Here is a 17,792-nt window from a genome sequence, read left to right on the forward strand (position 1 = left end):
AGGACCCTGTAAAATAACACTTGCGTTTGCATGCGTTCAACACTGAATCAACAGGATCCAGTCATCTGCGCTTGACAAACTTTAAAAAAACGCTCATGTGAAAGCAGCCTAAGGGGCCCTTTGCACACTACGACATCGCAAGCCGATGCTGCGATGCCGTGCGAGATAGTCCCCGCCCCCGTCGCAGCTGCAATATCATGGTGATAGCTGGCGTAGCGAACATTATCGCTACGCCAGCTTCACATGCACTCACCTGCCCTGCTACGTCGCTCTGGCCGGCGACCCGCCTCCCTACTAAGGGGGCGGGTCATGCTGCGTCATAGCGACGTCACACGGCAGGCGGCCATTAGAAGCGGAGGGGCGGAGATGAGCGGGATGTAAACATCCCGCCCCCCTCCTTCCTTCCGCAGAGCCGGCGTGAGACGCAGTGACGCAGGTAGGAGATGTTCCTCGCTCCTGTGGCTTCTCACACAGCGATGTGTGCTGCCGCAGGAACGAGGAACATCGTACTTATCACTGCTGCCAAATAATGGAAAAGTCGGACCCTACACCGATGATACGATAACGATGCTTTTGCGCTTGTTAATCGTATCAAAAAGGATTTACACACTACGATATCGACTGCGACGCCGGATGTGCGTCACTTTCGATATGACCCCACCGATATCGCACTTGCGATGTCGTAGTGTGCAAAGCCTGCCTAAGTCTGTCCCTTTCTCTATATATCCATTGGCTCTGAAAAAGGCTGACTTAGCTAATGAAATAAGCACAGCGCAATCCTTCACACAGAAAACACTCACGTCTAAAACACACCAGAAGTGGAACTGATTGAGGACCAGTGAGTATATATGAAGATAGGGGCACCTTGTTTAATAAGTCATTTCGAATACTTTAACCAGGATAACCACTTTCGATATTTTGGGCTTCAGTTTCTGCCACCAGGGACTAATCTATGGATTTCATTAGTCCCAATGTAAGATAAAGGCTCCAAATCATTTAATGTTACGGATTTCATAGCAGAAATACAGCAAACCGTGGTTGTCAATTAAAGCAAATCACTGACTTTTATATCCTTTGCATTTTTACAGCTTATTGTATTTTAATGATCACACACCACATTATAAAATAATCCAAAAGCTACTGTTCAGAAACTCAACTCAAGATGGGCAAAGCTGAAGATCAATATATCTGAGATTTACTTTTTTCCTTTTAGTAATATGCACAAATACAAATTCTTAATCGGCAGATACCTACCCCATTGTAAATAAACTTCTTTGTGCTTTGGCTTGCCTACTAATCTTGGTGCTTGACAAGGACCTGGTGCTACACATAATGTGCGAATAGGCTGACTTTCAGAACACTAAGCAAACAAAAGAAAAGTAAGTATTCCAGAAACCTGTAGCAAACATTTCATTTTATGTTTAGTTAGTATTTATGCACTTTCTCAGTGTTTATACTATAGGTAAAATATCATTAAGCCAAACCAAAGAATGATTCTCAAGTAATGTGCCAAATTGTACAGTATGTACTAATCTACACAACAGCCTGCAGAATAATGTATTTTTATCACATTTATATATCCAAGTTATTTACAGTATTATATGATAATGATAGTTGGAAAAAAAAGTGCAATACAAGGGTTTATGCTGGTTTACATGAGCACAGGTATAGGGAGAACAGAGATAGAGGCAGGAGAATTGTTACAGGTTTTGAACATGGGTCCCAGGATCTTCAGGTTATACCTTTTTATTCGCCCCCCCCACCCCACAAAAAAGTGGCGAAATGTACGTTGAGGTAGCGAGACGTGGATCTAGTGGCCAGCAGTAAGTATTGTGCCTTTCTATGTGTCTTCTATAATCATATGGTCGTTTGTGACCGAGTTATTGAGCCTCAGACAAGGAGCAGCATTAGACATGCGCATCTTACTATTTGAGTGGTTTACAAGTGTCAGCGATATTGCACAGCACAGGGCACTTTAAACCCATCTATTTACGCATAGATTGTAGCATTATACTGTGATTTATAATGCACATGCGTGTGCAAACACAGATATCATACAATATAATTCATCTAACTGTAAAAATGAAGTTTTAATGGCTGTATTTATATATGTATATGTATTATTCTGGCCTACCTCCATATTCCCGGTTGTTATATTGTGGAACTTTCTACTTATACTTTTTAATATAATGAATAAAATTAAATATTTTTTAAACTATTCTGATTTCCTAAGCTTCATTGATCTGAATACCTTATACAAACCTTGGTGTGAATTGTAGTCTGTTGAAACTTCACCACTTTTGTGGAGAAACAAAAGCAAATTGTTTAGGCATATTGTGATTTATTAATTGGCATCTCCCCTTCTATTCTGCCAAAAACTCAAAATGTGCCATTAAATTAAAGAGGCAGTCCCATTAACACTGTACATGGCTGCCCCCATGCAGCGGTGGAATCCGCGCCAGCAGTCCATGCCACATCACTCCTCACAATTGTGCTACTGAGGAAGGTCCATTTTGGACCGAAAACGTTCTTCAAGCACAATAAATACACTTTTTCATCACACTTTGGGAGTGCCTTGTTACTTCTTCTTTTAATATTATAAATGTGCACCTGTTATGCACTATGCACTGAGAAATGACCGTATCAGAACATGTAGGAATATTGAGTGAACATACATCTACTGATTTGGGGAGGAAAGAAAGGATTAGCCACTTCGGTAATTTGATTTCTAAGAACCATCCACAACAGCACCACAGGAGGTTGCCTACCCAAGCTAACTAGGAATAGCAAATATGAAGAGCTTAAAAAGCCCCTCCCCTTCCCCCATCCTCAAGTGTCTTACTAAAGGACCTCACTGGTGTGAATGCTTCTGAATTTTAAATATTTATTTAAAAACAATTAGGAATTGAATAACCATAAAGAACAAAAAAAAGTGTGTGATGGTGAAGGGGGGTGGGGAGACACTACCAGTGCTGTCGTGGAGGGTTCTTAGAAACTGAATTACCTGTAAGTCAAATTCTATTTTTTCTAATCCACTCCACAACAGCACCACAGGAGAAATACCAAAGAATAACGCTAGTAAGAGATGATTGCGTGGAGGATTTTTCTTCCAAAGGCTAAATCTCTTATAGACATCAAATCTGTTCTATAGTGCTTAGTAAAAGTATGTACCGAGGACTAGATAACCGCTCTGCAGATCTGCTCGATTGATGCACTAGCCCTTTTTGCCCAGGAGACAGACATAGCTCTTGCGGGATGAGCTTTCAGCGATACCAGAGGAGATTGATTTTGCTTTCTATAGGATTCAACAATCGCTTTGTTGATCCAATTTGCCAAATAAATTCTTGACTTTCTTCCCCTTATTTGGTCAGTAGTACTGAATAAAGAGGTTCTGATCTTTCCTCCAAGGCTTTGTTTGCTATAGATAATGAGAATAGTTCTCCAGACATCCAATGAATGAAATTCTTCATCTCTGCAGCCTTTTAGGTTTTGAAAAAAGGAAAGGAGAATTAATTCTTGGGACATATGGAACTCTGTTGTTATTTTGGGTAGAATTATTTATCTGTGGAAGAGCAAGCGCACATAGGGTCTTACCCGGTATGGGATTTCACAGATAGGGTGCCAAAGGCACACTCACCTGATGAAGTTGTGTCAGGCACAACTCCTTATAAGCACATATATTTCAAATGGTGGTGAGCAGCAGCCCCGAAGAAAGCGATAAAACAATATGGTAAAAAGAGAGAGATCCGGGTTTAATGCGGTGCTAGAAACCACTTTGAAACGTGTTGACCTGCAGAAATAAAGAAAAAGGATTTCATCATATATCCTTGGATTCTTGTGGTTTCTAGCGCAGCATTAAACCCGGATCTCTCTCTTTTTAACCATATTGTTATTTTGAGTAGGAAGGATGGGTCTAGGCAGAGTACCATCCTGTATTCTAGGATTCTCAGATAGGGTTCCCAATTAGATAGAGCCTGGATCTCACTGATTCTTCTCGCTGTAATTTTGGCTACCAGGAAAGCCACTTTTCAGGATAATCTGTTCATTTGAATTTGGGACACTGGTTCAAAGGGCAGCCTAGTCATATGTTTGAGTAACACATTCTGGTTCTGAGATGGAACTATATTAAATCTTCTATGGTGTATTCTAGAGGCTGCTGCCCTGTATATTTTTATACCATTGGTGATCTGCCAAGTTTTGGTCAAAAAAGGATCTTAAAGATTGAAGCCTTGACCGTGAGGGTACTAGGTTTTCAACCCTTTTGACAGTGCATCTTGTAAAAAGCCTAATATCCTGAATATGTCTGGATAAAATGCAAGAGGTCATTGATTCCAGCACTGACATAGCGAATCTTGCAGACATCTGGTTGGTTTCTTAGAGCATAACGTTTGGCTTTTAACTGTAATTGTTTGGGTACTAGAAGAGAAGATGTGCTAAATTTTGAATAAGACCTTTTCGGTGGAGGGATTCAAGTCTGATTTTTCCTTATTTACTAACCAACCCAACGATCTTAGAATATGAAGTGTTGAGTAGAGATTAACTGGAATAGAGGAAGCCATAATTTTAAAGTCATCTAGATAAAGGATGATCCAAATGTCTTAGTTCCTGATGATAACCGAAGAGCTGAAGAAATCCCGAAAGGAAGGACATTGAACTGAAAATAAAGAACTTCCTGGCCTTGCGAGACCACAAATCTTAGGATGAATGGGCACGTGATAGTAGGCATCCCGTAGCTTGATCGTTGCCATGACTAAGTGAGACCTTGAATCCTATAGACTCCATTTTGAACTTTTTGTAGGTAACATACTGATTTTGGCAATTTAAATTTATGATAATTCTGAAGTCCCCACTTGGTTTTTGTTTTATCAGAAACTGTAGAGAATAACGGTCTTTGCCTTGTGCTAGTCTTGCAACTGAGGAAATCACACCAGAAGCTTGTGGGTCTGGGAGCCCTGAGATTAAGATCTTCTGAAATCTTTGAAATGGCAGGGATCTTCCCTCCAGCCATTGAGGGGGGCTAGGAGGAGAACTCTATTTTTGACCCCACTCTGACAGATTCCTGAATTTTCTGATCCGAAGATATATTCTGCTACTGTGAAAGAAAACTTGAAAGTCTGTCTTCTACCTGATTGGTGTCATTGTCTTTCTTGATGTTGTTTCTCTCTGTACTAAGGTTCTAGACCTGTGAACAATGAAACAATCTAATCTTGAAGATTTTCAGTTCAGGAAGACACTTCTTATAACAAATGTTTTCGTATAACACTTTTTTTTTTATAACAGATCATCTAGAGCTGGACCAAACACATACTTAATGGGATAAAGCAAAGTTTAGACTTGGATACAATATCTCCACCGTACATCTTTAACCAGAGAGCTCTTCTTGTGGATCTTGGTAACGATCTAAACTGATTCTGCTGAAGCAACTGCTATGAATCAAGTAGGCAAAGAGGCCGGCAGGTCTTCCCTATGGGTGCCACAATTGATATGATCTTCCAGTTGCTGCAACCAATCATGGCTTTTATTATACAGGTGTAGACTACTTTGTTTTCAGAGTCCCAAAACTTACCTCAACAGGCTATCCATCTTTCGATCCAATGCGTCCTTTAGCAGGGAGGAATCTTGAAATGGCAACGTAGTTTTTTTTTGCTACACTAGCCACATGGATAATCTATTTTAGGATTCTCAGTCCAATATTGGATTATGTCCTCATCTAATGGAATCTATCCTTCAGTTCTCCTAGGATGTTTAGATTCATCTCTGAGAATTCCTACTCATCTAGACTTAAACTCTGTACATTATCATGAATAGGAAACACCATCTTCTTTCTTAATCTCAAACCTCTGCTGAACATTTTATCCTGGATTTTTCCAGCAGTTTTTTCATCCTCTCTCACTGTATCTCTTATTGCCGATAAGAGCTCCTCCTTGTCTTCTTATGAAAAATAATAGAATTTTTTTAAATCATCCTGGTCTATACTGTGACTCAGCGTAAGCTTCCCTTCTTTCATTCATTCCTCAAAGATGGATAGGTTTGTTTCAGAATCTGAACTGTCTTTAGTGTCGTACTTCCTCATTTTCGTTCTTGATGGTGCCACAGTAAAGGATTGAGAGAAGGAAGCTATGGTAGATTGAATCTTCTGATGCATCATTCCTCTTACTTCTTCCATAAGGGAGGGCTGCTCCTCTTTAACAATTTTTTTCATGCACCGTTGCCATAATGATTTATTGTGGGAAGAGGAGAGCTTTTTATTACAAATGGCACATTTGCGATTTGAAGTATTATCTTTAACCTTTTCTATAGGATCCACATCCCCTTAAAAGAAAGAGATGACATAAGATCGAATTCTGCACTAAAGAGGGTACATACCTATACCAGCAATATTCACTGGGCCTCAGTTAACACTGGACTCTGCAGATGCAGCTCGAAGGGAAGACACACACTCTGTATTAGAACCTCGGTCCTACCTTAAGATGTCTTCATTCAGGGTCAGGTGTAGTTCAGAGACAGAGTCAACACACTCCCATCCAAAAGGATGAGACGTCTCCTCCATATAAAGGTCCCGTTGTAATTGAGTGTCTAGATAGAGCATAAGCAGTCCCAAATTCAAATTGAGTGGCACGATGCATTCCACCCTGGAACGCACTAGAAGTGACATCAAGCTTCAGAACTCTGATGGCTCATGTGTGCACAGCAAGCCGAAGACAGCGGGGAAGGAGATGAGGGAAGATGCAAAGCTGAGGAGCTACAGGAGGCTGCAGCCTGAACCCATTCAGCATTGCCCAGGGATGTAGGAGAATGGTACAGTCCCGCTCCAGGAGGAACGGGAGCAGCATACTGGGGAGGAAGGCAAAGCGATTGACCCCTGGCTGTCCGGCTACAGAAAGGTAATAAACAGGAAGTGACTGTTCGTTGGTCACGGCACCCCAGGAAACCTCTCCATGCTCTTAAGGACAGGAAAACACTAAGGATGGAGGGAGTGGAGGGGTTATTTAACTTTTGTGTTTTCTTCTGTGGTGCTGTTGTGGAGGAGATTACAAAAAGAAAAAAAAATAGTATACAGACAGGACAGCATAGAATCGCAGATGCTGCTTTCTGTCAGGTAATGTATGTTTAAAAACAGGCAGGGAAATATTTTAACTCACAGAAAATTTATCTGTGATCCCATGCTGGCTATCGGTGCACTTTTTTTTGCGTCCTCCCCGGTCCAAAAGCTGTGGTATGTTCATACCATGTTCCTGTATGGTCAGACACAGCCGTTAAACAGTATAGCACTGCACATTTACAAGATTATCTCAGCAGAGAAACTTTTTTTTTTTTTTTTTAACACAACCAATTGTAGAACTTATTCCAAGATCTATTGATTTAAAATGTACTTTGTTCAAAGGAAAACCCCTTTAAGTCCACACCCCAGGACCAGATATAATACCTAATCTACAGAGGTATTCCATTTTATCAAGCTGCATAACAGGATTACAAATAGACAAGCAGCAATGTTTTCTTCACTCTGTCCTAATGAGCTCTAAATCCTTGGTGGCTACATCTGTATGCATATCCCATCTATATTCAGTTTTGCATTATAAATTTTCATCACTGTCGATTGTGATTTGATCTTTAAATATCCAAAGCCTAATGAAGCAATTTTTAGCAGAAAATGTAAGGAAAAAAATGGTACAGTGCAATAAATCTACATACTTAATACATCACAGTAAAATAGAGGCTCTACATACCTGACTGTGTCCTCCTGTGCTGATGGAGCACACGCGGAGCTTGTATAAAGTGCCTGGTTTCAAGTCATTACAGGTATATTCTGTTGCAGACCCACTATATGCCACCTTCCATTGTGTTGCTGCAAAAAAAACATGGCCATTATTAAAATGCGATTCTTAACAGCACTTAATAGAGAAACCAATAATGATATGGGACATTTACTTTTAAGTGGCTATAATATAGATGTAGATTAATTTTCTAAGCCTAAAGAGTACTACTGGCCATTTTATAAGAATGTAATGAAGAGTGTTCTCTCAAAGACTGCAGTACAGAATACAAGAATAAGAATCCAGCTCCACCATTTTACTTTCCATTTTGTATACTGGCAACGTGCAATTTTCTAAGATCAGTCTTTAAAAGAAACCGGTCACCAGATTTGTCCCCTATAAGCTGCAGCTACCACCAGTAAGCCCCTATATACACTATCTAGAATGCTGTATATGAAGGCCCCGTCACACTAAGCAACATCGCTAGCAACATCGCTGCTAACAAACAACTTTTGTGACGTTGCTAGCGATGTTGCTGTGTGTGACATCCAGCAACAACCTGGCCCCTGCTGTGAGGTCGTTGGTTGTTGCTGAATGTCCTGGGCCATTTTTTAGTTGTTGCTGTCCCGCTGTGAAGCGCAGATCGCTGTGTGTGACAGCGAGACAGCAACAACTAAATGTGCAGGCAGCAGGAGCCGGCTTCTGCGGAGGCTGGTAAGCTCAGTAAACAGCGGGTAACCAAGAAGCCCTGTCCTTGGTTACCCGATATTTACCTTTGTTACCAGCCTCCGCCGCTCTCACTGTCAGTGCCGGCTCCTGCTCTGTGCACATGTAGCTGCAGGACACATCGGATTAATTAACCCGATGTGTGCTGTAGCTAAGAGAGCAAGGGGCCAGCGCTAAGCATTGTGCGCTGCTCCCTGCTCTGTGCACATGTAGCTGCAGCACACATCGGGTAATTAACTCGATGTGTGCTGTAACTAGGAGAGCAGGGAGCCAGTGCTCAGTGTGCGCTGCTCCCTGCACGTGTAGCTCCGTGCGCTGGTAACCAAGGTAAATATCGGGTTGGTTACCCGATATTTACCTTAGTTACCAAGCGCAGCATCTTCCACGCGGCGCTGGGGGCTGGTCACTGGTTGCTGGTGAGCTCACCAGCAACTCGTGTAGCGACGCTCCAGCGATCCCTGCCAGGTCAGGTTGCTGGTGGGATCGCTGGAGCGTCGCAGTGTGACATCTCACCAGCAACCTCCTAGCAACTTACCAGCGATCCCTATCGTTGTTGGGATCGCTGGTAAGTTGCTTAGTGTGACTGGACCTTAAGTGTCCAGGCTGATTTGCATAATGTAAAAAAGACCTTTTATTATACTCACCTGTGGGGTGGTCGGGTCCGATGGGCATTGGTGATCTCCATCCGGCGCCTTCCATCTTCTTGCGATCGCCGTCCTCCTTCCTTGCTCCGTGTAGATGACCTTTCCAACGTCAGCCGCACAGAGTCCTCCATTTCGCTCCTGCCTATGCGCACATCTCTATGCCCTGCTGAGGGCATATTAAAGTATTGTAGTGCGCATGTGTTCTTTGACATTTTCCCGTGCCTGCGTATTACAGTACTTTCCTCTGCCCTCAGCAAGGCAGAGAGAAGTGCCCGTCCGCAGGAGCGCAATGGCGAACTCTGTGTGGATGACATAGCATGCGTCATCCACACAAAGCAAGAGGGAGGACGGCGATCGCAAATAGATAGGAGGTGACAGACTGAGACCAGCGACGCCCATCGAACTAAACCACCCCCTAGGTGAGTATTATAAAGGTGTTTTTTACGTTATACACAGCGGCCTAGGCTCTTATATACAGTATTCTAGAATACTATACATAAGAGCCCACTGGTGGTGTCTGAAGCTTATAGGGGACAAATCTGGTGACAGGTTCCCTTTAACATAATGAATAAAGTCATTAATTCCACATCTCACCACTGTATATTAGATTATTTTAGTAGTAATACGGCTAATACTTATTAAGGCTTAAATGTGTATGATGCTAGTGAATGTGAATAGAAAGTAAAGCCTAAGAAACCATTACGTTCATTAGTATACGACGATGTGACAGTAACAGCTTACTATGCATTTAATAGAGGGGTTGATGTTGTGCATCTTGTGGACTTATTGAGTTCACATTTAATTTTATTTTCTTCGAAGCCAAACCTCACGAGAAAACAGACTTTAGGTTCTGATGACCTGTTTCTTGGAATTCATTAGCGATGCACAAGCAATCTTAACTGTGTAATTGGTAGGAAGTGACTCTACTGCCGTCTTCCATCCAGACTCTGCTGTGATCTGTTTGTGCAACGCTCCTTAACATTTTGCCATCCTTTCTGTAGATTTCAGATTAATGAATAGAAATGAATGTACGCAGCCTGTTTGTTAGTGGCTAGGCTGAGGTGACATAGAAGAAAACTGAATTTTTAAGGTTACACTATTTTATACTATGTGTAGAGGTTCTTGAAATTATATTATTTTAGTTTTGAAACCAGTGATTTCTCTGGGAATTTAATTTACTGTAATAGAAAAATAAATCTAAGTTACACCCAGGTTAGCAATTGTAGAAGAGGTAGATGCAGAAAATAAGGGTGTATCGCTACGTGACAATTTTGTAGCAGAAAATAAGGTGTATAGACATGACAATTTTGTAGCTTATTTTTGTGAAAAACTCTTCCAATAGACTGTAACTAGAGCACTTTTATACAATTTTGCAATAATTGCTGTGGGCGGCACGCTGGCTCAGTGGTTAGCACTGCAGTCTTGCAGCACTGGGGTCCTGGGTTCAAATCCCACCAAAGACAACATCTGCAAGGAGTTTGTTGGGGCTTCCTTCAGAGTCTCCAATTTCCTCCCACATTCCAAAGACATACTGATAGGGGGTTTAGATTGTGAGCCCCAATGGGGACAGTGTTACTTATGTATGTAAAGCACTGTGGCATTAATGGCGCTATATAAGGAAATATTATATTATTATTATTATTATTAACCCAGAAGATTTTGATGTACCTAATACACTGGTCATACACCACTACAGTTTTTGGCCAAATATTCATTTGGCAGACCGCTATCTCTAATGACACCCCCATACACATGAGAGCTCAACTAAGCAATTATGTGGTTTCAATGGGAAGAGAGAATAACGCTACCAAAAACAGATGGATTAAGCTTTCTAGCCGCCAGATCATTCTCTTCCATGACATCAACTTATCAGGGAGAGCCAAGAAGCCTTCATGCACATCTGATGGTTGGCTGGTCCCATAGAAAAAGTGAGGTTCAGACAATTTTCATCTTATATGTATGGGGCTTTAAGAGCAACAAATGGGGCATAATATTGTGGCAACACAATAGGTTTGACAATAAATCTGGTTAATTGTAAATGTATTGAGACCTCTTAAATTTTTGTTTTATTTTTGACATGTGCTGCATTTAAAAAGGACTTCAGGGACCTAAATGTTAAGGACATGCAAAATGTATTCAAAGAAGAAGAAAAAAAAGCCACGGTATAAAGGGCGCTGCTCACAAGGGAGATAGGAGATGAATAGTGAAGATTTATTTGAGCTACGTGTTTCAGGGATACAATAAAACAATAATAATTTCCCCCTTCCTCAGGTAGCATAAAGATAAAAGTGTAGCAGACACATATATATATATATATATATATATATATATATATATATATATACAATGAAAGGATAAGATAATGCACAGACCCTCCCTCAGTGTTGGTCCCAATTAAGAATTGATTACCCCATATGTAATTAACCCTCAGATCTCCAAAAAACAATCTGGGGTGTCGGAACTAGATTATTATGGGATGAATCATTGGGGTCGGGGGTTATATTAATTCAATTAGAATAAATGTACATAAGAGTTATGACATAAAAATTAAAATAAGATTAAGGATGATGTTGGTATTTCCCAATTATTAATATTATCTAGAGCTATACCCTTGAAAGAACCAGGAAATAGCAAACTGCAAAGTAATAAAGAAGGGAATTTTGTTTACTTACCGTAAATTCCTTTTCTTCTAGCTCCAATTGGGAGACCCAGACAATTGACAATTGGGGTGTATAGCTATGCCTCCGGAGGCCACACAAAGTATTACACTAAAAGTGTAAAGCCCCTCCCCTTCTGCCTATACACCCCCCGTGCTCCCACGGGCTCCTCAGTTTTGGTGCAAAAGCAAGAAGGAGGAAAAAATTATAAACTGGTTTAATGTAAATTCAATCCGAAGGAATATCGGAGAACTGAAACCATTCAACATGAACAACATGTGTACACAAAAAAACAGGGGCGGGTGCTGGGTCTCCCAATTGGAGCTAGAAGAAAAGGAATTTACGGTAAGTAAACAAAATTCCCTTCTTCTTTGTCGCTCCATTGGGAGACCCAGACAATTGGGACGTCCAAAAGCAGTCCCTGGGTGGGTAAATAATACCTCATAATAGAGCCGTAACGGCTCCGTCCTACAGGTGGGCAACCGCCGCCTGAAGGACTCGCCTACCTAGGCTGGCATCTGCCGAAGCATAGGTATGCACCTGATAGTGTTTCGTGAAAGTGTGCAGGCTCGACCAGGTAGCTGCCTGACACACCTGCTGAGCCGTAGCCTAGTGCCGCAAGGCCCAGGACGCTCCCACGGCCCTGGTAGAATGGGCCTTCAGCCCTGAGGGAACCGGAAGCCCCGAGTAACGATAAGCTTCGAGAATTGGTTCCTTGATCCACCGAGCCAGGGTTGATTTGGAAGCTTGTGTCCCTTTACGCTGGCCAGCGACAAGGACAAAGAGTGCATCCGAGCGGCGCAGGGGCGCCGAACGAGAAATGTAGAATCTGAGTGCTCTCACCAGATCTAACAAGTGCAAATCCTTTTCACATTGGTGAACTGGATGAGGACAAAAAGAGGGTAAGGAGATATCCTGATTGAGATGAAAGGGGGATACCACCTTAGGGAGAAATTCCGGAACCGGACGCAGAACCACCTTGTCCTGGTGAAACACCAGGAAAGGGGCTTTGCATGACAACGCTGCTAGCTCAGACACTCTCCGAAGTGAAGTGACTGCTACTAGGAAAACCACTTTCTGCGAAAGGCGTGCGAGAGAAATATCCCTCATTGGCTCGAACGGTGGTTTCTGAAGAACCATCAGCACCCTGTTCAGATCCCAGGGTTCTAACGGACGCTTGTAAGGAGGGACGATGTGACAAACCCCCTGCAGGAACGTGCGTACCTGTGGAAGTCTGGTCAGGCGCTTCTGAAAAAACACAGAGAGCGCAGAGACTTGTCCCTTAAGGGAGCCGAGCGACAAACCCTTTTCCAATCCGGATTGAAGAAAGGACAGAAAAGTGGGCAAGGCAAATGGCCAGGGAGAAAAACCCTGAGCAGAGCACCACGACAGGAATATTTTCCACGTCCTGTGGTAGATCTTAGCGGACGTTGGTTTCCTAGCCTGTCTCATAGTGGCAATGACCTCTTGAGATAATCCCGAAGACGCTAAGATCCAGGACTCAATGGCCACACAGTCAGGTTGAGGGCCGCAGAATTCAGATGGAAAAACGGCCCTTGAGACAGCAAGTCTGGTCGGTCTGGTAGTGCCCACGGTTGGCCGACCGTGAGATGCCACAGATCCGGGTACCACGACCTCCTCGGCCAGTCTGGAGCGACGAGGATGGCGCGGCGGCAGTCGGCCCTGATCTTGCGTAACACTCTGGGCAACAGTGCCAGAGGAGGAAACACATAGGGGAGTTGAAACTGCGACCAATCCTGAACTAAGGCGTCTGCCGCCAGAGCTCTGTTATCGTGAGATCGTGCCATGAATGCCGTGACCTTGTTGTTGTGCCGGGACGCCATTAGGTCGACGTCCGGCATCCCCCAGCGGCAACAGATCTCCTGAAACACGTCCGGGTGAAGGGACCATTCCCCTGCGTCCATGCCCTGGCGACTGAGAAAGTCTGCTTCCCAGTTTTCCACGCCCGGGATGTGAACTGCGGAGATGGTGGAGGTCGTGGCTTCCACCCACATCAAAATCCGCCGGACTTCCTGGAAGGCTTGCCGACTGCGTGTTCCGCCTTGGTGGTTGATGTAAGCCACCGCTGTGGAGTTGTCCGACTGAATTCGGATCTGCTTGCCTTCCAGCCACTGCTGGAACGCTTTTAGGGCAAGATACACTGCCCTGATCTCCAGAACATTGATCTGAAGTGAGGACTCTTGCTGAGTCCACGTACCCTGAGCCCTGTGGTGGAGAAAGACTGCTCCCCACCCTGACAGACTCGCGTCCGTCGTGACCACCTCCCAGGATGGGGGTAGGAAGGATTTCCCCTTCGATAAGGAAGTGGGAAGAAGCCACCACCGAAGGGAAGCTTTGGTTGCCTGAGAGAGGGAGACGTTCCTGTCGAGAGACGTCGGCTTCCTGTCCCATTTGCGTAGGATGTCCCATTGAAGAGGACGCAGGTGAAACTGCGCGAAAGGGACTGCCTCCATTGCTGCCACCATCTTCCCCAGGAAGTGCATGAGGCGCCTCAAGGGGTGTGACTGACCTGTCTGCAGTGACCGCTGTTTGTTCAGCGGAAGCAACACTATCGCTGAGAGGGTATGAAACTCCATGCCAAGATATGTCAGCGATTGGACCGGTGTCAGATTTGACTTTGGAAAATTGATGATCCACCCGAAACTCTGGAGAGTCTCCAGAGTAGCGTTGAGGCTGTGTTGGCATGCCTCTTGAGAGGGTGCCTTGACCAGCAGATCGTCCAAGTAAGGGATCACCGAGTGACCCTGAGAGTGGAGGACCGCAACTACTGTAGCCATGACCTTGGTGAAAACCCGTGGGGTTGTCGCCAGGCCGAACGGCAGTGCCGCGAACTGAAGGTGTTCGTCTCCGATGGCGAAGCGCAGGAAGCGCTGATGCTCTGGAGCAATCGGTACATGGAGATAAGCATCTTTGATATCGATCGATGCAAGGAAATCTCCTTGGGACATTGAGGCGATGACGGAGCGGAGGGATTCCATCCGGAACCGCCTGGTCTTTACGTGTTTGTTGAGCAGTTTTAGGTCCAGGACAGGACGGAAAGACCCGTCCTTCTTTGGAACCACAAACAGGTTGGAGTAAAAACCGTGACCCTGTTGCTGAAGAGGAACCGGGACCACCACTCCTTCTGCCTTCAGAGTGCCCACCGCCTGCAGAAGAGCATCGGCTCGCTCGGGAGGCGGAGATGTTCTGAAGAATCGAGTCGGAGGACGAGAGCTGAACTCTATCCTGTAACCGTGAGACAGAATGTCTCTCACCCAACGGTCTTTTACCTGTGGCAGCCAGGTGTCGCAAAAGCGGGAGAGCCTGCCCCCGACCGAGGATGCGGTGTGAGGAGGCCGTAAGTCATGAGGAAGCCGCCTTGGTAGCGGCACCTCCGGCGGTCTTTTTAGGGTGTGACTTAGACCGCCATGAATCGGAGTTCCTCTGATCCTTCTGAGGCCTTTTGGACGAGGAGAATTGGGACCTGCCCGCACCCCGAAAGGACTGAAACCTCGACTGTCCCCTCCTCTGTTGGGGTATGTTTGGTTTGGCCTGGCGTAAGGATGTTTCCTTTCCCTTGGATTGTTTGATGATTTCATCCAATCTCTCACCAAACAAACGGTCGCCAGAAAATGGCAAACCGGTTAAGCACTTTTTGGAAGCCGAATCTGCCTTCCATTCCCGTAGCCACAAGGCCCTGCGTATTGCCACCGAATTGTCGGCTGCAACCGCCGTACGGCTCGCAGAGTCCAGGACAGCATTAATAGCGTAGGACGCAAATGCCGACGTTTGAGAGGTTATGGACGCCACTTGCGGCGCAGACGTACGTGTGAGTGCGTCAATTTGCGCTTGACCCGCTGAGATAGCTTGGAGTGCCCATACGGCTGCGAATGCTGGAGCAAAAGACGCGCCGATAGCTTCATAGATGGATTTCAACCAGAGCTCCATCTGTCTGTCAGTGGCATCCTTGAGTGAAGCCCCATCTTCAACTGCAACTATGGATCTAGCCGCCAGTCTGGAGATTGGAGGATCCACCTTGGGACACTGAGTCCAGCCCTTGACCACGTCAGGGGGGAAGGGATAACGTGTATCCTTAAGGCGCTTGGAAAAACGCTTATCTGGACAAGCTCGGTGTTTCTGGACTGCCTCTCTGAAATCAGAGTGGTCCAGAAACATACTCGTTGTGCGCTTGGGAAACCTGAAACGGAATTTCTCCTGCTGAGAAGCTGACTCCTCTACTGGAGGAGCTGAGGGAGAAATATCCAACATTTGATTGATGGACGCGATAAGATCATTCACTATGGCGTCCCCATCCGGAGTATCAAGATTGAGAGCGGCCTCAGGATCAGAATCCTGATCAGCTACCTCCGCTTCATCATACAGAGAGTCCTCCCGCTGAGACCCTGAACAATGTGATGATGTCGAGGGAATTTCCCAGCGAGCTCGCTTAGGCGGTCTGGGGCTGCGGTCCGTGTCAGAGACCTCACCCTGGGATCTATGAGACACCCCGGGAGGACGTTGTTGTTCCAACTGAGGGGAACCAGGGAGCAATGATTCCACAGTGCCCATGGTCTGAGATACCGGTCTGGACTGCAAGGCTTCTAGTATCTTAGCCATAGTCTCAGAAAGTCTATCAGTAAAAACTGCAAACTCCGTCCCTGTCACCTGGACAGTGTTAGCAGGTGGTTCCTCCTGGGCCACCCTTGGCAGAGGCTCCGGCTGAGTAAGTGCTACAGGAGCCGAGCATTGCACACAATGAGGGTCAGTGGAACCTGCCGGTAGTATAGCCGTACATGCGGCGCAGGCAGCATAGTAAGCCTGTGCTTTGGCACCCTTGCTTCTTGTGGATGCCATGCTGTTGTCTCCCCTGAGCAATCCAGGAGGGTATATAGCCAAAAATCAACCGTGCACCATACAGTGTAAAGTATAGCCTATAATCATATAATCTATAAGTACACTTCTGCACAAGTGGGGCCAGCACCTCAGGTGCTGCTTACCGCCCGCTCAAAGCGGTTGTGTGGTCACCAGAATCCCTGCCTGGGTCTCCCCGAGCTTGTCTCCCCTCTCCAGCGTCAGAAGAGCTGACAGGAATGGCTGCCGGCGTCCTGAGGAGAGGAGGGGGCCGTGGGCGTGCCCTAGAAAGTGCGGGAATCTGGTGCCCCACTGTGGACAGTGAGGGGGGTGGAGTATGCAAAGCATGTTCCAGCCCTCAGTGCTGACTTTTCGTACAGCGTCCCGCCCTTCCCCTGACTGGCAGGCCTGGGGGCGGGAAAAAAGTGAGACTAGGCCGCAAAAGCCGGGGACTAAAGTTATAAGCGCGGCCGGCGTATAAGCCCGGTCGGCGCGGTAGTCCCCGGCGCACTAACAGTCCCAGCCGCGCCGCAGTGTAAAAATGGCAGCGGCGGTCAGCGCGGTAGTCCCCATAAACTAACACACCCAGCACGCTGCAGTGTGTGATGACACAAGCGCGGTCAGCGCTGCGGTCCCCGGCGCACTAACACACCCAGCAATGCTGGAGTGTTTCTGTGCGCGGTCCCCACGGGGACACAGAGTACCTTAAAGTAGCAGGGCCTTGTCCCTGACGATACTCGGCTCCTTATCCAGCAGAGTCCCCAGGAGCTGTGGATGGAGCACGGTCTCAGTGCCTGGAGACCGATTAGGATCCCACTTCACCCAGAGCCCTAAAGGGGATGGGGAAGGAAAACAGCATGTGGGCTCCAGCCTCCGTACCCGCAATGGATACCTCAACCTTAACAACACCGCCGACAAGAGTGGGGTGAGAAGGGAGCATGCTGGGGGCTGCTGCTGACTAAGCTGTGGAGCTATGCGTGCATGTCTGCCTCCTTCGCACAAAGCATGAAAACTGAGGAGCCCGTGGGAGCACGGGGGGTGTATAGGCAGAAGGGGAGGGGCTTTACACTTTTAGTGTAATACTTTGTGTGGCCTCCGGAGGCATAGCTATACACCCCAATTGTCAATTGTCTGGGTCTCCCAATGGAGCGACAAAGAAA

The 17,792-nt window shown here is 45.6% G+C and overlaps 1 protein-coding gene across 1 annotated transcript in view; it reads right to left on the bottom strand.

Annotated features, from left to right (window-relative positions):
- FNDC3B (fibronectin type III domain containing 3B) overlaps positions 1–17,792 on the bottom strand; it is a 538,015-nt gene that overhangs the window by 101,853 nt on the left and 418,370 nt on the right. The window contains exons 17-18 of the mRNA XM_075340617.1: positions 7,728–7,846; positions 1,255–1,360 (exon numbers count right to left, since the gene is read on the bottom strand). Coding sequence (XP_075196732.1) covers positions 1,255–1,360; positions 7,728–7,846 — 225 coding nt within the window. The remainder of the gene's footprint in view (positions 1–1,254; positions 1,361–7,727; positions 7,847–17,792) is intronic.

Source organism: Anomaloglossus baeobatrachus, chromosome 3 (genome assembly GCF_048569485.1).
Source record: "Anomaloglossus baeobatrachus isolate aAnoBae1 chromosome 3, aAnoBae1.hap1, whole genome shotgun sequence".
Lineage (NCBI taxonomy): Eukaryota > Metazoa > Chordata > Amphibia > Anura > Aromobatidae > Anomaloglossus > Anomaloglossus baeobatrachus.